This window comes from Sturnira hondurensis, unplaced genomic scaffold, assembly GCF_014824575.4.
Source record: "Sturnira hondurensis isolate 20B ecotype Veracruz unplaced genomic scaffold, ASM1482457v3 Scaffold0002640, whole genome shotgun sequence".
In the NCBI taxonomy this organism is placed as follows: Eukaryota; Metazoa; Chordata; class Mammalia; order Chiroptera; family Phyllostomidae; genus Sturnira; species Sturnira hondurensis.
In genome coordinates this window covers 1,304,093-1,323,744 of record NW_028075271.1, presented here as the reverse complement: position 1 = coordinate 1,323,744, position 19,652 = coordinate 1,304,093, and the positions used below count along the sequence as shown (strand labels likewise).

General features: G+C 57.2%; 1 protein-coding gene across 1 annotated transcript; it reads left to right on the top strand.

The window, feature by feature from the left end:
* Positions 1–1,782: 1,782 nt before the first annotated feature.
* On the top strand, positions 1,783–13,253 carry KCNE1 (potassium voltage-gated channel subfamily E regulatory subunit 1). Its single transcript, XM_037040597.1, has 2 exons — positions 1,783–1,878; positions 10,331–13,253. Exon 2 carries the CDS (start codon positions 10,376–10,378, stop codon positions 10,763–10,765), a length of 390 nt encoding a protein of 129 aa, XP_036896492.1. The 5' UTR covers positions 1,783–1,878; positions 10,331–10,375; the 3' UTR covers positions 10,766–13,253.
* Positions 13,254–19,652: the final 6,399 nt, after the last annotated feature.

The window sequence follows — 19,652 nt, the reverse complement described above, 5'->3', positions numbered from 1 at the left end:
AGGGCGGCAAAGCACATTCTCTCTCCCAGCTGCACACATGTCTCGTTGTTACAAATGGGAGACGGGAGGGCAGTGGGATCATCACGAAACCACTCGCCACGCGTGGGCCGGAGAGAGCCCGGAAGAGAAGCAGAGAACTCGTCCGCTCACGGTGCCCAGGTGGCAGGTGGGCAGGCACTGTGCCACCCAACAGGTGGGCGTCTCCGCAGCTGGTCCGGGGCCCCAGGCACGTTCGCCCGGCCCGAGAGATGGCACCCAAAGGGCTGTGCATGTTTTGATAGGACAACCCTTCGAACATTCGGCTGCTTGCACTCCTTTCCCCTCCTGTCAGTGTCCTTTGGAAAGATGGGCAAAAGGCACCACGTACACGAGCATGACCTTGAGAAGGGCAAGTCCAGGGAATTTTCAGATGAACTTGACGTTCCCCTTCCTAAACACCCCCTGCATATAGCCCCTGCAAAAACAAGGACAGCGGACTAGCCTACGTGAGAACATACGTCTTTCAGAAGCCCACGGCTAACGGACAATGTTAGCACCGCAGTGTGCTTCCCTGGGTGTGAACCGATGCGTAGCCCCCGAGTGTACGACGCGGGACCTTGTGTCTCCACTCCACATGACAGTGCGGGGACACCGCGCCATTGCAGACGACTGCGCACACGCCATCTTCGCGGCTTTGTGTGGTCTTCTGCTGCGCAACATGGCGTTCTGTCAGGGTACCGTCATTTAACCTGTTTTCTATTCCGAGACTTGAGGTTCTACTTAGGTGAGTAAAACGGTGAAGAATCTCCCGCAGTTCGGGTCCTCTGCACAGAGTGCATCTCACACGGGACGATTCCACCGCCAGGCTGGGGACGTTTCAACACCTTTTGGGTGGCTGGGTGGGGGTGTACTGGAAGCACCCTCGACCCAGGGCAGAGCCAGCCAAGCTAAGAGAGGGAAGGCCCACCAGACCGATCCCTTGGGGCCGAGGCCCCCGGAGGAGTGACGGGCCAGGGAAGACGTGGGGACCCCGAAAGTGTCTCCTTGCCCTGGTCCGCCTCTACTACCTGCCTGTGACTACAAGCCGGGACCTTACTCCCAGCGCTTTCAAGGGACCGTCATTCCGGAACGGCCCTGTCTCACTCTCACTTCCTAGGCTGGGGGGCACCTGCTGTGGCATCTGCCCATGGCCACAGGGGCCATCTCATGGGTTGCACCTCGGTGCAGTTCCCACTGCCCAAAGCACTTTGGAGCTCAAGTGTCTGCCAAGGCCGGGGTGGCTCCCGGAGACTGAACCCTGCGCTAGGGGACACCCGCCAGTCTGGTCCACAGGGGCAGCCCCACTCAGGACCCACACCCCCTCAGAGGGTGCTCAATAAATGCCCAATAAGTGCGGGGCCACAGCCGGGGTGTGCGTGTGGCTAGGAGAAGTCCGCTGGGGCTTGGAGCGGACCTGAGGGATGGTGTGGGACTGTGCCCAGGGGTGTCAGTCGGAGCGCTGGGCCGAGGGCGGGGGCTCCCTGTCGGTCGGCCTTCCCATCAGCAACAGCAGCTTCTGACCTCCTAACCCCGAACACCTGTAAGAAGGTGGGTCTGTCTGTCTGTGGCAGTTGTAACACGGACTTTCTGCGGGCCCTTAGCCCACCCGCCCTGATCCAAAGCACTTGGCAGGGAAGCAGGATGGGGGGCGGGGCAGGGGAGCCAAGCCTGCCTGGGGTCGCACGGGACGCGCGGGGGGGGGGGGACGGGGCGGGGCCTCGGTTGACTGGTAAAGCCCCGCCCGTCCCGCGGTGCTCACTTGGCCGAGGAGGGCGCAGCCTGTGCCGCGGCTGTCGGTGCCCCGCGCTCTACCCGCACGGACGCCGCTGCGCACCCGGCTCCCTCAGCGCGCCAGATCCGGTAAGTCGGGGGTTCCTGCCTCCAGGCTCCTCGCCCACGTGCGGGTGCCCCAGTCGGCTCCTCTAGGGGACTCCAGGGACCCCGTCTGAGCCTGGGACGCGCACTGGGCGCCCCCAGACAGGAGGCGGGCGCAGCGACCCTGTCCCGGGAGAGTGCTGGCTTTGCTCTCCTTTGTTCGGTCTCTCCACTTAGAAAACACCAGCACGGAATGCAGCTCACGGCCCAGCGCGGACAGCCTCTCCCCATCGTCCTTAAATTACAGACATTCTTGTAAATACCTGGAAAACACCTCCAAGCATCCAGAGAAAACTAAAACGGCCCACAATTCCAGGCCCGCTTGGTTTCAGCAACACGGAGCTCAGGCAGTACACACCAGCCTCAAAGGGAACATTTATCTATCTGGCTATCCATTCATTTGCTTATGTTTGACCAGGAAGGTACTGGGGCCTTGGCACCCCCCAGGGAAAAGGCATGGGACACGGAGGGGGCTGCGGGTGTCTGCTTTGCTGGCAGTGATCGGGGAAAAGGTCGAAGCTCCTGAAGAAAGTTGCCGAGCAGCAGCCAGTGCAGGTGTGAGTCTGCCCCACACCCCCACCTGATTCCGGGGCTGCCGCAGTGAGCTCCGTGGAGCCTGAATTTAGGTTAGGAGTGGCCTCCCAGCTCCATCCAAGGAGGGCCTTGCCAGTCACCACGCTGTCACCCTCGGGCTCAGTGGTGGGAGCTTGTGTGGCCGCACCGCCGCTCTGACTCTGTGCGACTCCGGAGCAGCCCTGGCTCAGGTCCCTGCATTTCTGACGACGGGGCAGGAACCTCCTGCCGTCCTGTCCCTGGCTTCCCAGCCGAGGCGAGTTGGGGTGGGCTTTGGACAGGTTATTAGAAAGTGGATTGTTTGAAAGTGGACCCTGAGGACACCAGAGGGACTCCCACCTGTCCCCAGTCTCAGCAGGGAAAGCTAGGACACAGGTTCGCAGTGGCAGCGTCCCTCCCGTAGTTGAGGGGAACGTCTGTGCATTGGGGCGCCCCTGCAGGCACGCCTGCATCCTGTGACCCCCCAGGGGCTCCGGCCACAAACAGACCCGGTTTGGGCCGGGGGGCCGGGAGGACCAGCACAGCCCAAGGGTCCCACCCTCAGAAGCAAGCGTGCATTTTGGTGGGGAAGACAAACACCAAACAAGGAACGCAACCAGCAAGAAAACTGAAGTGTCTTCACAGGCGACAGGTAGTGTGAAGTAAAGGGAGCGAGGCATGGGTCCCTACTGCGGGGGGGCGGGGGATGCAGGGGGGCAAAAAGGCTGCTGTGGCCCCGAGATCTCACCGACTGTCCTGAGCTGCCTGAGGAGCAGGGCAGGCTTCAGAGACGCTCAGAATGGCAGTGCCCACGTATACCCCATACACAAAACAAACAGCGTGAATGAAAGAACAGAAACACAAGTCATTTACATTTACTTACACGAAAACATGCTGCGCTGATGGAGGTTTTCACTGGTCCCCACGCCCCCCACCCCATTTCTTTCCGGAGCGCGAGCGTTGCAGTTTATTACTTGCTCCCAGGTTGCATTTGCCTCGAGCCTAAACCTGTCTGACTCCACAAACCCCTGCGGCCGCCCCCTGGGCATGGGAGCAGGACAGGGCAAGCGGGCGTCTCTGACCTCACCGAGCTCCTGGGAGGAAAGGCCCAGACAAGTCCACAGGCTGTCGTGACCCCATCAGCGTGGGCGCTGACCTCCAGGGGGCTCTGAGCATCAAAGAGAATTGGGGACATCTGGGTGGGTTCACATGCCCGGTGGCACAGGAGCAGACTTCTGGAGGGTTCTGACAAGCAAATACAGTGGTCACACCTTTCTTGCAGAGAAAGTGAAAACAAGAGGCAAGAAACTGGGGTCTCACTGCGTGCCCCCCAGAACCTGGTGGTGTAGTCAGGGTAGATTCCATTTGTCCCTGTTTTCGGGTGAGGGCCAGAGGCACCCCGAGTTATTTTAATGTGCTGAAGGTGAGATTCCATCTGCCTTCCTTCCATGTGACTTCAGCTGGTCCCGGAACCTGGGAATCCTCCTGTCACCCTTGCTCCGTGCCCAAATGCTCCTCCTTGGTCTAGGTTGTGTGTGACCGGGTCCTCTCCCCAGTGTGCTATTCACATTTTCACCTGTCACATCCCGAACCCCCCTCTCGTCACCATGGGGAGGTCTGGCAAGCTCCCCGTCCTACAACCGGACTCAAGAGCCACAGCCCAGGCCCAGCAGGGAGGGGGCAGGAAGCCCATTGAGATCCAGGAGGACAGTCAGATGCTGTGCCTGAGCAGGTTTCATCCCGATTCCTGAGACCTGGCCCCTTAGTGACTCACTGCCTCCAGGCAGGGCACCGTGGGAAGCCAGCCGCCTGCCTGGAAGGGTTTCAGGGGCCCTGCTGGCTCCTCTCCTGCAAGGAGGCAAATATGCCTCCAGAATCTGGACACAGTGTTGCAATAATGATGACGCAAACAGTTGGCAATGGCTCCTAAGGAACATTGGCTCATGGAATTCTTGCCCCAGTGAGATCATGGTCCCCCAAGTTAGGCTTCTCTGATTGTTTCACCCTGGGCCTGCTTCCCAAAGCAGATTGGGCCCACTGACGGTTTCCAGACCTGATGCTCTGTCCGGAAAACTCGTGAGGAATGCTGCGAAGAATGAGAGGCACGTTATTCTCGTTCCACCTAGATAAGCAGTGGAGGCCCGGGGAGCGGTGGTTCAGCTGGGACGGAGCGGGCTCAGAGTCCGACAGGCCCCCTCCCCTGCTCACCCCCAGGACCCGTCCCTCTCAGAGCAGAGCTTGGAGTCAGCCACAGGAGCCTGGCCCGCCCGGTCAGTGCTTAGGGAAGAATGAGAAGTGGTAATGTGGGAAGGCAGCCCTAAGAGATTCCGTGGGGCCATCGGCACTGACAGACACAGAGCTGGAACATGTGGGAGAAGTGCAGAGGGCTGCTGTGTCCATGCCGGGACAGTGTGTCGTCTGGTCGGGGGCCTTAGAGACAGCGGGTCGCCCAGGGCGGGGCGACCAGCCTGTAGCCCGGCTCAGCTCCCAGAGCCTCGTCTTGAGAGGTCGCAGCCGCTCTGGGTCTAAGCTCCGAGGATGTCCCGCAGGGTCCAAGTATCATCAAAGTGGTTGTGTTTGGAGGCGGAGCCTGCTGGTTCTCGCTGCCCCCAGCTGCCCAGCCCCGCTGTCACCGTGCATGGTGCGATGCATTTTTGGTGACAGACATGACCTTGACCTTGGGATGTGGGGACCTGAATCCAAGGCCAAAAGGAGGTATGATTCCGACATCTGAGTGCCCTCTGCCCCCCCACCCCCCTCACGGATCCGGGAGTGTGGTTCCAGCCGGGAAAGGGTGGCCCCTCCGGAAGAGGGACGTAGCTGCGGCTCTGGAGGCAGCCACGGCGTCTGCTAATCAGATAAGCCTGCCGGGAAGAGCCGGCCCCACTGGTCGGGAGGCAGGAGTTTACAGCAGCCCGGTGTCGCTGCGTGCTAGGGAGGCCGTGAGGCGGCGGGCTGCAGACGGAGACGATGGCAGACGTGGGAGGGGTGTCCCACGTGGGGGTGGGGTGCCCTGGTGACTCTGAAGCCAGTCCTCCTGCGGGTGGGCGCAGTTTCACTTGATAGAAGTGGCCAACTCCCCAGTTCCTTGGACCCTAAGAATCCATCTCCTCTCTGCCAAGACCGGAGACCTGCCTTTTCTTTACTGCATCTTTACGCTTTAGACGCATTTTTGGTGACAGACATGACCTTGGGCGGTTTGGCTCACCTGCATGAAGCCCAGGTGTCTGTAAGTTGAGATCGTTGGATCGGTTGTTGTCCGGGTTCATGTGAATCCAAATGTAAAACAGTGGCCACCGGGCAGTGATTCATCATTACAGTGGAAATGAACTTGGGGCACAGGACGTACACCCCCAGTAGACGTGCTGCTTGGGGTCTGTTTTGGCAGATTTAGTCAAACTCACTCTGAGACTCATTGCACAAACCACCACACAGCCCAGCACCACGTGACCCGCACTCCAGCCCGGGGCGCGCAGTGGGCCTTTGGCCAAAGCAAGTCAGTAAAATCAGAGTAAAGTAAGAAACGGGCTTTTCCTGAACAGGTCAGAGTTGTCATTGGAAAGGCGGCTGATTGATTGGCCTTTTCTGGGCCGGCCTAAAGCTCTCTGCCAGGCTCGCAGGAGCTGGGTGCCAGCGTGAGTTGGGGCGGGGCAGCGAAGTGACCCCAGTGAAGGGGTTCCCTCTGCAGTTTCCCTTCGGGTGACACCAGGCACATGTGAGCCCAGGAGAGAAAATCTGAAAAACAGATGAGATTGAAAAATTAGGCTGTGAAACCCCATTTCTCTGCTTATGAAAGATTCCCCAGTGCCTGGCCACTCAGAAGGCTGTTGGGTCGGCTTCCCCCGCATCAGAGCCCGGGGGTCTCGGTCTTGGCTACAAGTTAGGATCACCTGGGGAGCTTTTACAAGTCCCAAAGCCAGCCCTAGCTGGGGGACCATGGGTTGGAGTGCCGCCCCACACACCAGAAAGGTTGCAGGTTCCGTCCCTGGTCGGGACACAACCTGGTTTGCAGTTTTAGCCCCAAGTTACTGTGTGGATGGGAGGCAGCTGATTGCTAATTCTTACATCGATGCCTCTCTCCCCCCCCCTTCCCTTCTCTCTGAAATCAATAAACATGTCCTCAGGTGAGGTTTAATAAAAAGTCCCCGTGCCAAACAGGAACCCTGACTGAGGACATCCCTCCTCGGAGGTGAAATTCAGGCATCATATTTTTAAAGCTCCGCAGGTGGTTCTCGTGAGTCACCAAAGTGGGGTCCCCAGTGGGAGCAGCACCTGGGAACTCGTTAGAAATTCGACCTCTCAGGCCCCAGGCCTTCCAAGTCAGAAACTCCAGGGGTGGGGCCGGCCAGCCGTGTTTTTACACAGTGACCTAGAGCTTGAGCGCTTGACCTGGGGGAAGGCTGGAGACCTTGGGCCTGGCGGGCGTTCGGGGTGGATGTTTCTGGTCGCTTCCTCTGGGCACAGAAAAGTCCATCTGGTCTTGAGTGGCAGGTCCCGGGGAACTGAGCGACACGCCTCAGTTGCAGGAGTCCCTTTGAGCTGGTCATGGGCTCTGAATCAGCTCACCTTTGGCGGCGGCCGCCGGAAGCCCGCTCACGTGGTGGGGAAGTGATAAGAACGTTCCAGCGGGGGCCGGTGGCCAGAATGCCGGCCAATTGCGGTCCTTTGGGGTTTGGGCAGGAAAGTATATTACCAGCTCAAAGCTGTTTTCTGGGCAGGACTGATGAGTTCCTAAGTGGTTTCCAGTCATTTGAAAAGAAAATATTGGACGTCGGGTTTGGAAATCTGGAGTGATTTCCAGCAGCCCCGCAGCCCCAGGCCTGCGCTTTTAAGGAAAACATTTGTTACCCAGCGACTGCTCCCCCCCTCCTGGTTAGAAAGGGGCTGAATACCGCTTTCGTGGGAGACTGTCTTGCAGCCCGCCCCCCGCCAGGTCTCCGGGCACAGACAGCAGCGCCCGGCGGTGTCGGGGAAGGCCGCAAACTCACGTGTCTCTCACTGTGGCCACGATACCATGAGGTGACGCAGAGTCACAGGGGTCAGCTGTGGAAGAGCCAGACCCCCAGACCCAAACCCCCAAAGCCCTGGACGGCTGTTTCCTAAAGAGGTGGAAAAACCCCAAACACTCACACTCGGGATGCTGAGTACGCATGCTGTGTGCCACTCTAGGACCTGGGGGGTGACCCACAGCCCCAGCGTCAGCGACCTTTCTCCTCATTTCCCAAAGGGAAAAAGACCAGCCTAAGGAAGCAGACTGGGATCGTGGGGTTGGGATGCGGGGGCCTGAATCCAAGGCCAAAAGGAGGTATGATTCCGACAGCTGAGTGCCCTCTGCCCCCCCACCCCCCTCACGGATCCGGGAGTGTGGTTCCAGCCGGGAAAGGGTGGCCCCTCCGGAAGAGGGACGTAGCTGCGGCTCTGGAGGCAGCCACGGCATCTGCTAATCAGATAAGCCTGCCGGGAAGAGTCGGCCCCACTGGTCGGGAGGCAGTCAGGAGTTTACAGCGGCCCGGTGTCGCTGCGTGCTAGGGAGGCCGTGAGGCAGGGGGGGTGGGCGGCAGACGGAGACGATGGCAGCGCTGAAGTCGTCAGGGAGCACGGCGGCCCCCAGCACATGGTGTGGGTGGTGCTGACCCGCCCCAGCACCAGAGAAAGCTTCAGGAAAGAGGTGAGAGTCCAGCTGAGTTTCAAGGTGTGGCTAGGCACCACGCAGGAGACTCCCACCCGTGCTGGAGACCTGACGGCAAGTTCAGGGTTCCGGATGTGGTGAGCGGGTGGGGGTGTGGGGTCTGGGAAAGTGGTGCTGGAGGAGAAAGACAGGCAGCAGGATAGGGGGGGCGGGGGAAGGATGGGGGTGGGGGGACGGGGAGCAGCGCCCCCTCTCAGGGCTGGGGACCAAGCTGACAACAGGGCGTTTCCCCCTAACGGCGGGCGGCCCAGGCGGGCTGGGGCCGAGGGCACTGACTTCGAGGTGCGGGTGGCCCTGGTGTGCACGCGGAGGCACAGCTCACTGGGTGTGGAGCAGGCTCTGCCCACCAGGAGGGGTCGGGTGGGGGTGGTGGAAGTTGAACCAGTCCTGGGGAGGTCCCTGGATACTGGTGCTCAAAGGGTGCCTGGAGTGGTGGCCTCGTGGGTGACCCCGGAGGAGCAGGTGTGGTGACCAGGGAGGGGCCTCAGTGAGACAGAGGAGGGCAGACACTGGATTTCAGGGATGGCGGAGGAAGAGGGCGGGGCTGGGGCTGCATCCTGCACTGTGTCTAGTAACGCTCGGAAGAGGCAGCCCACTCCACAAAGGGTGAGTGCTGGTCCGACCTGGGGGATTCTGAGGCTGATGTCACACTGTGCCAGCCCGTCTGCTCTGCATAAGCCTGAGCCCCGCACCCTGCCCCCAACCCCCCCACATGTGCACCACACACAGGGCCCGTGGGCATTTTTGCCAGAAACCGTGCCCCCCAGCACCCCTCCCCTGTAGTCACAGCAGCCACCCAGGGAGTTTCACTTGGCCACTTGGTGGGTCCTGAGAAGTAAGACCAACCATCAGTGCGGGGACCGCCCCCAGCACCCCCTTCTGGGCTGAGCCTGGGGTGTGGGCCCCTCAGCTTGGCCCTGGGGGCTGTTTCTCAGCAGGAAGTGAGGGCAGAAACCAGACTTTTCCCAAACAAACAAGAATACAACCTGCTTTAGCTCGTCACGGCCTGCAGGGCCCCCCAGGTGAGTGTTTCAGAGGGTCCCAGGTCACAACCCCAAGGCTTATTACATGGGTGGTCGGGGACAGTGACATCTAGATTGAAGTGGTGGGGAAACTGCCACCTTCTACGCAGCTCGTGCCGGCCATTCAGTGGGGGGCAAATGAGCACAAGCTGGGAGAGGGCCCCTCAGCGGGGAGGTGGAGACCTGTCACCCCCCACCCCCCGGCTGCCGTGTGGGAGGGTGGGGCAGGGTTCCCACTCAAATGGTGTCCCGGGTGGAATTACCTCCCAGGAGGCCGACAACTCCTCGGTCTGAGCATCCGCCCAGCTCCAGCTGTGCAAGACGTGTGACTTCCCCAGGTCCCCAGGAGGCCGTCGGTCACCCTGTGTGTGTGGAGTCGGTGGCACTGCAGTGTCGGCTCTGGGGGGTGGGCATGGAGAAGCAGTGGGTACCAACCATGGGTCCCCTGTGACGGGGAAGGATGGAAATGACTTGGAGCCCAAGGTGCCGGAAAGCCATGGCACTAAGGAGGGACAAAAGGAGATCGGGGAGCCAGGTGCCCCGATCCCATTCACAGAGTGTGTCAGTCAGCTCAGGCCACCGTTGCAAAATGCCACAGGCAGGGGACTGCCACAATGCACATCCATTTCTCACAGTCTTGGAGGCTGAAAGTCCAAGGCCAAGGTTCCAGCAGGGTTTGGTCTCTTCCCTGGCTTGCAGGTGTCCTCATGCGCCAAGGAGACATAGCTCTGTCTCCCTCTTCTTGTAAAGCCACCATCCTCATGGGTCAGGGCCCCACCCTTGGGACCTCATGTAACCTTAATGACCTCCTGAAGACCCCGGCCCCAGGTGCGGTCACTTTGGGGGTGAGGGCTTCGATAGATGAACTGGGGGAGGGACATAGGTTGGCCCTTCACAGGTGAATGAAAAGGTGCACATGCAACAGGTGTGTATTAAAGGGGCCTGTTCTGGGGGCCACCTGTGGGGGTAGGGGGTGGGGCTGGTGAGTGGGAATAAGAGGAAATCAATGTATCAGTTGACGGATCAAGAGAGGCCATTGTGCAGACCCAGGATGGCACCCAGTGTGGTCCGGGGGTAGCTAAGGCCCCCCTCTCCTGGGATTCTAAAAATGGTGCACCTGTGTGGGCATGGAGTGTGGTGCACTTTCTGATTGCAGGCTTCGCTTTTCTTGCAGACAGTTTGCCCAGGAAGCTGCCGCCGTGGAAACTCGAAGTCCAGGATGGCGCTGTCCAACACCACGGCGGTGACACCCTTCCTGACCAAGGTGTGGCAGGAGACGGCTCAGCAGGGCGGCAACGTGTCGGGCCTGGCCCGCCGGGTCCTCGGGGACGGTCACAGCGGGATGGAGGCCCTCTACGTCCTCATGGTGCTCGGCTTCTTCGGTTTCTTCACCCTGGGCATCATGCTCAGCTACATCCGCTCCAAGAAGCTGGAGCACTCACACGACCCCTTCAACGTGTACATCGAGTCCGACGCCTGGCAGCAGAAAGACAAGGTGTACTTCCAGGCCCGGGTCCTGGAGAGCTGCAAGGCGTGCTACGTCATTGAGAACCAGCTCGCCGTGGAACGGCCCCACACGGGCCTTCCCGAGGGGAAGCCGGCATCCTGACCCTGGCCGGTTAACACAGGGCCAAGTCTGTGGGACAGTCTGATTGTCCCAGTCCTCTGCCCTCTTATACTCTTTGTTGCAAGGACACACTTTTTTGCTTTGTAATGGTGAGGGGTGTATTAGGAGCACTATTTCTCTGAGATCACATTCCTTCTATCCTAGACATCAGCTGTTCCCCCTGGACTGCTCCCTGAGAGGGTGGCCTCGGAGAATAGGAGCTGTAGTTCCCAGACTCCCTTGCAGCTAGCAGGTCACGCAATGAAGTTTTGGCCAGTGGAGGTGGGAGTGATGAGGGCACTTTCTGCATGATTCTTGGAAAGGAAAGGACATGTTCTCTATTTCCCTTTCCCATGCCCTGGTGGCTGGGACATGGGTGAGTGGTGTACCAGCTTTGACTTTGGAAATGGACAGTGTGTCACAGACGGCAGAGTCTGGGTCCCCCAGCCCTCCTGGATACCCACCAGCTCAGGCTTCATAGGAATAAGAAACTAACTCCAATCTCCCTTAAGCCAGTGTTATTTTGGTTTATGTTAAAGCAGCAGAATCTGTATTGTAACGAATACATCTACCTTACAAGACTAAGATGCAGGAGAAAAAAAATGTACACCAAGCAGAAGGTACTCAGTTATCACGGCAGGAGGGAAGGGTGCCCCTCCATTGAGCTCAGGGGAAGGGGTGGGCGTGGGCACGTGGCAACACCGAGCACTGAGGTGGTGGAGCGTTTTGAGCTCCTGTGCCCATTGTGGTGGGATCCTGTCCTTGCAGAATATTTGTTCAAGTCCCTGGTACCTGCAAATGCGACCCTACGTGAAAACAGGGTCTTTGCAGATGCCATCAGGTAAGGTGAGGTCCTTGTGGTCTGCACCAATGAAATATGACAGATGTCCTTCAGAGAAGAGGGAGACCCAGATGCGGACACATGGGGCGAGCCCCCTGTGACGACAGAGGCAGAGACTGGAGTGACGCGGCCACAAGCCGGAGGGAGTCTGCCCTGCAGGCGACAGAGGAAGCATAGCCCGTGACCCCTGGCTTCGGACTCCTGGTCCCCAGACTGTGCGACGATGAGTTTCTCTGGTTCGAGGCCACGTAGTTCGGGACTCTCGGTCACGGCAGCCCCGGCCACTCATGCAGTGGCCACCTCCACCTCCCACCCCGACGGCTGCTGTCCTCGTGTGCTGTCCTTCTCCTCACAGAACAGAAAATGCTCTCGAAGATGGAGGTGGGAAGGAAAGGGACTGGAGTGGAGGCAGATGGGACCGGGAGGAGGGTTCAGGGCTACAGAATAAGCCTCGTTCGCATGGCCCGACTGGAGAGAGTCGCAGAGCAGGTGCGCGTGGGTTCAGCCCCACCTCCAGCTGCCCGAGCGCTCTGTGACGCCCGCATGCTCGCCTGCAGAGGGTGGGGTGCTTTAGTCAACCGTGGCTGTCTATGGCTTCCCCTAGCATTGGAGGCTGTCCTCAAGGGCACACACCCGTCCCCGTCCACCCCCAGGCCTGGGGTCCTGCACAGACAGTGACACCACTGGAGAACCCAGAAGCCCTTGGTGGGGACGTCTCTGGGGCAGAGCCTGGGTGACTGAGTCCTTGAGACGGGCTCTTGGGGTCACAGAGCCCCTCAAAAATCTAATGAAAGCTAATGATCCCCACACCCCCAAAATACTCATATGTATGACAGGCTGCCCACCATCTTGGGGGTTCACGGGCCTCCAAAAGCGCCCTTGGCTGCTCGCATCTCATAGCCCCTGTGGGGTTCCCTGCTTTACGCAGGTATGTCTCACCGTGGTGAAGGGAAGGCAGTCAGGGAACCCGGGTGGAGGGGGACCCAGAGTGACCGTGGCTGAGTCACAGTGCCACACTGACTTTGATGTTCCAGGCACCTAACTGGCTCCTTACACCAGCTCCTGTCCCCCAGCACTACCCCAGGACTTCTCCCTGTCCTCGAGGGACCAGCTAGCTGTTCGGCACACTGCCCAGGGCCCCCAAACCCCTCGCAAGCCCCAGATTTCCAAATCCTCGTTACTGTACTTTAAAATCTGGTTTGGCAGATGTAGACGGCTTGCTGCGTCCAGAGGCCATGCTGAGCTCTTTGAAAACAGAATCTCAGTGACTGTTTGTGTGCGGTGTTTTCTGTTTGCACTGGATGGGGCAACGTGGCTTTTGAGGAATTAATAAGATCTTTTTAAAAAATTAAAGTCTTTTATCCCGCTGTGTGGTGTGTGTTCTCTGACCATCACTGTGGCCCCTTTGGAAAGTGGTTGTGGGTTCTCAGGGGCTCTGAGGGGACCCCCTGGGGGCTCAGGAACAAGGATGTCAGGTTGCCAGCGGGCAGGTGATCTCTGCGGCGACCCGCCGGCGCCCAAAGACAGGAACTGGGGAGCCAGGCAGAGCCAGGGCAGACTGTGGAGCCCCACCCCCACCCCCCAACACAACGGAGTGTGTTTTCTGCCAGCCGGAAATGTGCTCCGTGTGGATGAACTTGGGGGTTATTTTAAATATATATACTGGAAATCTGGATGTCTGTTTCAAAATCTGGTTTTTAATGTTGACGACAAACTCATATTTTAGAAATTGTGTGGGCCAAACGAAATAGGACCTTGAGCTTGACTCTGCCCCAAGACCATGGATGTATACACTGCACTTTGGGGGGAAAGCCCAGCCCCCGGCCCAAGCTGACAGGAAGCAGAGTCAGAGGGGAGACCTGAGTCTGAAGGGCTGCGCGGCCTCGGTGGTAGAAGCCGGAGGAACCTCTAGCAGCCTTGTCCCCAGTGTGGTCCTGGCCAGGGGACCCATAGGTCCCAACCCCACCAGGGCAGGCTGCATCAGGCTTCCCTCACCTGGCTCAGAACTTTTGGGAAGGTGCTGGAACCACCCCCCGCTCCCCACTTCCATTGTGCTGGGACCCTCTCTCCCATTCCCAGGAACTACGCCACCAAGGGTGTAGTGCCTCTCCAGCCCTTGGAAACCCGTCTCTCAGCCAGACCGGTGCCCCCTTCAGTCCCAGGCCTGGGGACACCCGCACTGTGCACAGAGGAAGGACTCCACCCGGGGTGACCGCGTGGGTCTGGATACCCTCCACTGGGGAGGACAGAGTCCTGGCCTAGCCTTCAGGATGGCCCAGCACGCAGCGCCCAGCCCTGGGCGGACGAGGTCCCTGTGGCTGGTTAGTCCCAGCAGCCCTGGAGCAGGACTGGGGCTGTTGGCAGGAGGGCTTCCTTTGTCCGGTCTGCTCAAGACACCACAGGGACCCTTAACCACCTGGACCCTCATTCTGCCTGCCCCTTTCACCCCTGCCCCTGGGTGTGAACGTGCTCGGTGGCCCAGCCCAGACAGGCCCATTGTCAAGCACAGTCACCACGAGGCCTCCCAGGAGTGGGGACAGAGGCACACATCAGGGGACCCCCAGAGTAATTTCATGCCCACCAACAACCTTGCAGACTCATGGTGGGGAGAGAGCAAGGCAGCAGGGGCCTCACCTTGTGCAAGATGAAAAATCTAAACCGGGTTCCTGAAGAGGCTCAGCTGGTTTGGGTAAGAAGACGCTGAGTGTCCCCCGCAGACCCCGTCACAGGGAGGGCAGTGGGGAAGTCACTGCTGGTCCTGGGCCCACCCACTATGAACGGGGGCTGGGTCCCCATCCCCCCATCACCTGGCCTGCGTACCCTCCTCTCCGTGTCTCACACTGACGATGCCCAGAGATGGGCTTCTGTCAGTTTCAAAGACACAGGGCAGGAGGCGAGCCGGGCTGGGCTCGTCCAGGACAAGGTCCCATGAGGTCCCATGGAGACTGCAGAATGCGCCCGCTCTGGGGACCTGTGGGAGACCCACAGAGAAGAACCCGGGTTTCCAGACGGCTCTTTAAGGAAGACTTCAGGGAGTTCTTGTGGCTGCCACAACCATTCACCATAAAATCGGTGGCTCGAAACAGCACAGATTTATTCTCTCGGAGTTCTAGAAGCCAGAAGTCCAACACCTAGATGTCGGCAGAGCCCTACTCTCTCTAGGACTTCTGAGAAGGGACCTTCCTGCCTCTTCCAGGTGGCTCCAGGTGTCCTTGGCTTGTGGCTGTGTCCCTCCAATCTCTGCTTTGGTCCTCACATGGCCTCTCCTCTGGTTGGGTCTTTTCCTCTTCTTGCAAGAACACCAGTCATCGATCTAGGGCCCCCCTAACCCAGGACAATCTCATTTGTAGACCCCCACTGTAACTCCATCAGCAATGGCTCTATCTCCAAATAAGGCCACATTTTGAGATTCTGGGCGGGCGTTCAGCCCAGTGCAGAAATTTGGGGCCAAGAGTTCAGAACCACACAGACACAGAACAAGCCCTTGACACATGGTCGGGTCACCTGATCTCACCAAATGGAAGGTGCTGCTACAAACCCCACTGTGATTTCTGCCAGTAGAGGTTCCCACCACGTATTCTCGTCCCTCAGCAAATGCGCTTTGTCACGGTAGCTGGTCGTTTGGGCGTGAGGAAGACAGCATTCTCACCGTTCATGCTGGCGGAGAAGCTGACACATAGAAGTGGCGAAACAGGCGTCAGAGAGGCGGAGGGAGACGCGGCAAAGGGAACAGAGGCTGAGCCACATGGCGGCGCTTGCTCGGGAGGCTGCCAGCCAACAGGACGGAAGAAACGGTTCCTTGTCACTCGGGTGGGTGGAGCCAGCTCCCCTGTAACCACACGACTCGGCAGATCATTGGGGTATTTATCCAAAGAAAATGAAAACACTACTTCAAAAAGATACTTGCACCCCCACGTTTGCCGCAGCATTATTTATGAGAGCCAAGGTATGGCGCAGCCTGGGTGTCCGTCGACGGGGGGCTGGGTGAAGGAGACACAGTGTGCGCACACAGTGGAATATCATCCACACAAGAGAATGAGCTCTTGCCATTTGCGACAGCGTGGATGGACCTGGAGGGTAATATGCTCAGTGAGATAAGTCAGAGAAAGACAAGTACCATATGATTTCCCTTACGTGTGGAATCTAAAAAAAAAAAAAAAAAGAGCAAATGAAACAAAAACAGACTCGTAGAAACAGAGCTCAGGTGGTTGCCAGAGGGGACAGGGTAGGTGGCTGGACGACAAAGGCGAAGGGGGTTGTGGTCAATAACACGGCAGTAAGTTTGCACAGTAACAGACAATTACTAGGATTAGTGGGGCGATCACACTGGAAGGTATAAAAATGTCAAATCACTGTATTGTACAACTAAACTAACATAACAAATATACCATTGCATACTAACTATATCAAATGAAAAATAAAACAATGATAAGTCCTCAAATAGGCTGCGAGAGAGAAGGAGCCTCTGAGAGAAGGAGGGGGCCTGCTCAGGGCCATGGAGGACTGAGGCACCTGTTCTCTGGGCTCTGTGCTCACGGGGTCTTTGGGAGACGCTCGCTGCACAGGTGTGGGGGGCCTGGGTGCTCTGAGGCAGCCAGCGAGGATGAGAGCTCTGGGGGAAGGGCTGTGTTGTTTGAGCTGATTTCTTGGGTCAAAGGCTTTGGGGCCTTACACAACACAGAGGTGTTACTCCCCCCAGCTCCCCACGGTTAGACGTTTTCTTGGGGCCCAGGAGGTCTGAACACGCTGAATCTGGAGCAGGCTCTCACTGGACATGCTAACTGAGCAAACAGCAGCCATTGGCTGTGCTCGTTTCACTGCTGGGCAGCGCAGAACTCGTGGGGCGGCACACCACAGAGCATCGTGCTGCCGGCAAGGCGCAGTGTCCCTGGATTTTAGAGGCAGGGACACACATTCCCAACGAGTTTGGCCAGCTGTGCGCAGAGGCCAAATCCAGCCCTCTGTCTGTTTTTATAAGTAAAGTTTTATTGGAACAATCACACATTTATTTACATACTGCCTAGCACTGCATTCACATGACAAAGGCGGAGTTGAAGTCTTTCGACAGAGGTCGTATGAGTCACAGACCCAAAAGTATTAACCATCTGGCCCTTTACGGGGAAAGAAAGATAAGTGTGCTGACCCTTGCTCTACAGCGGGGTGTCAAACTCATTGTCACCAGGGGCCACAGCAGCCTCAAGGTTGCCTTCAAAGGGCCAAAAGTAATGTTAAGACTGTGTAAGTGTAACTATTCAACAGTTAAGCGAGAGCTCGGCGCTGCTGCCGGGCAGAAACAAGGTGCTGGGCCAGACAGAACCAGGCAGAGGGCCCGATTCGGCCCACGGACTTTGTGTTTGCCACCTGTGCTCTCATAAGTGTTTGCATATGTGGCCAAACTCTGCGGGACATTCTGGAGCACGTGACACAGGAGAGGCACCTCTCCAAAGTCAGGCTGAGGCAGGCAGCTGATAAACCCCGTAGTCCTGGGCAGGAGTTCTGTCAAATATAGAACATCAGAATTTGGAATTCAAAATATCAGTAACTCTCACTAGGCCCATAACTATGCACTTTACAATTTTTCTAGTGCTTTTGCATGTGTTGGTGTGAAATCCACATACACTGCTGCTCAAGAAAGCACGCTCAGCTCCTTGTTACAAACATGGCTGTCTCACCAGCGCCCTCTATTGAGAGTCCTGGGGCTGGACCACCCCCCGGAATCCGACTCCGCAGCTCCGCGGCGGTGGCCTGGTCGTTATAGAGCCCTCTCACCACCAGGGGGCAGAGCATCCACGGGTACCACCGAGTCTCTGCCTCCAGGTGGCTCCTAAGGTAGAGCCCGCGCTGGGAGAAACCAGGTGGGCTGTGTTGGCATCAGGCCACTCAATTGAAGGCAGCATGAATTCCTGAATTCAAAGGGCATTTTTAAGAGTCTAGGCAACCGCAGGTGCAGTCTTCCATCTCATTCCTCAGGTAGCTATTTCTCCAACAAAGGGGACACTCCTAGAAGAAGTTGCAAACCAGGGGCAGAGAAGATGCGGACCAGGGTTGGAAACGAAAGTACAGGGGACTGGATTTAAAATGTTGAAAGCTAGAATTTCAAACATACTAGAAACGGCTGATTCCCCACAAAGACTTGGTTAATAATGTTCCTTGGAAACTCAAAAACGTAGGTTTGCCTTTCAATAGATAACAGACACATGCAAAGAAAATAAACAAATCCTTTAAAGGGGAGCTGCTAAGAGGTGAGGAAAGGATTCCTGGGTCTCCTCTGGGACGGTCTGAACAAGGGTGCCCAGCTCTTCCCTGCGAAGGGTATAGACCACACGCCAGTCTGCACGGATCCTGTGTTCCTTCTCCTTAGCGATGCGCTGGTGACTGTTCCTCATTGGTGCGCAGACATCCGCTTCATTCCTTTTAATGCGTGAATAGGGTCCCGTGCTATGGATTTCTACACGGCCTTGAACCGGCTCTCTCGATGGACATTTATAGATGGTTTCCAATCTTTTGCTGTCACAATGGGGCAGTGACGAGACCTGTGCATATGTCCTGGAAACAGCTGTCACACACCTAAGTCCGCCAAATTCCTAGAGGACTGAGCGGTCAGAAGATAATGAAAAATTTGAGCATGTCAGCTCTCCTCGACAGTGATGCTGGCAGCTGTCCCTGTGTGCCTGAGACCATTCTGACTGCTTCCTGAACCCAGTGGACAGACTCATTTCACAGGTGACCTTGACTCCTCAGCAGGTCCTGAAGGAGTTCTCTGCATAATTTTAATTTGCATTTACACCATTATGCATGAGAACGAGCCCAGTTTGATCTGCTTTAAAAACATCTGCGCTTCCTTCACCGTGACCAGTTTTCCTGTGTTTTGGCCATCGTTCTGTTGAGATGATCGCCTCTTTCTTAATGTTAAAACCCTTTGCAACACTAAGGAATTTGCCCTTTGATCACATGTGTTGTGAGAACTTATCATTTATTTATTTCTTGAGCCTGTTAAAAGCCTTTTGTTTTTGCTGCCAAGGCATTTCTAATTCTTTGCTCTTGTCTTTTGTGATTTCTGACGTCTGTGGCAAGCCTGGAAGGACTGTCACAATCTGGAGTATAAAATAAACCTCCCAAGTTTGTCCTTGCTCCTTCATACATTTATTGGAAAAACTGGAACTTGGCTCCATCTGGAATTTATTTTTGCTCTGAACATCATACTGGAGACCCGCGGCCACTCTGGCCCAGATCGCTGCGCAGTTTCCCCATGCACTTGTGAAATGCCCCGTCTTTTGTCCACTGGCATGAAACACCCTTCCCTTTCATACTACTTTCCTGAGTGTATTGAAGTCTGTTTCCGTTCTGCTGATCTGTCTGCCTTTTTATGTGCTCTGACTAAGCGCTTTTGATTTCTGTGCCTTTGCCTTACATTTTAACATCTTGCTTGCAAGAATATTTCATAATTTCCCTCCCCTGGAATTTTCTTGGCTGCACTTGTGTGCTGACTTTTCCATTTGAGTTTCAGACTCAGCTTGCCCATGTTCATTGGAAAGGGGCGAGGCTCTCAAAGTCTTTGTTTAAATAAGAAATCGTACAGATTTCTTTACGTCATCCCTGGAAGAGAGGAGGGAAGCCCAAGAGGACCCACAGAGGTTTATTCCTCGGAGGAGACAGGTATTGGTTAAAACAGGTGTGCAGGGCCAACGTGGTGCAGTAAGACCGCCAGCCCACTCAGCCTTTGGGGAGGTCAAGGTCACGTTCCTCAGGGTATAGCAGTCACCTGGCCCATCCAGGTGATTTGCTGAGTTCTTTGTTGGAAGAACACCTGTGCTGTGCGCCCTGTCCGCTCTCCTTTGCAGCTGCCCAGGGAAGCGGGGCCCCGCCCTCTGCCTGATTTTGCTGCACTGATCCCACCGTGAGGCCCCAGCCCCGTGACCTCACCTGAACCTAATCACCTTCCCAGAAGGCTCTGCCTCCAAATACTGTCACATTGGGGTTTAGGGCTCCCACACCTGCATTTTCGAGGGACACAGTCCGGCTCAGAGCAAATGTCACTGGGCCTGCCAC

Coding starts and splice junctions, on each gene's coding strand:
- KCNE1 (XM_037040597.1), top strand. CDS start 10,376: ATGGCGCTGTCCAACACCACGGCGGTGACACCCTTCCTGACCAAGGTG.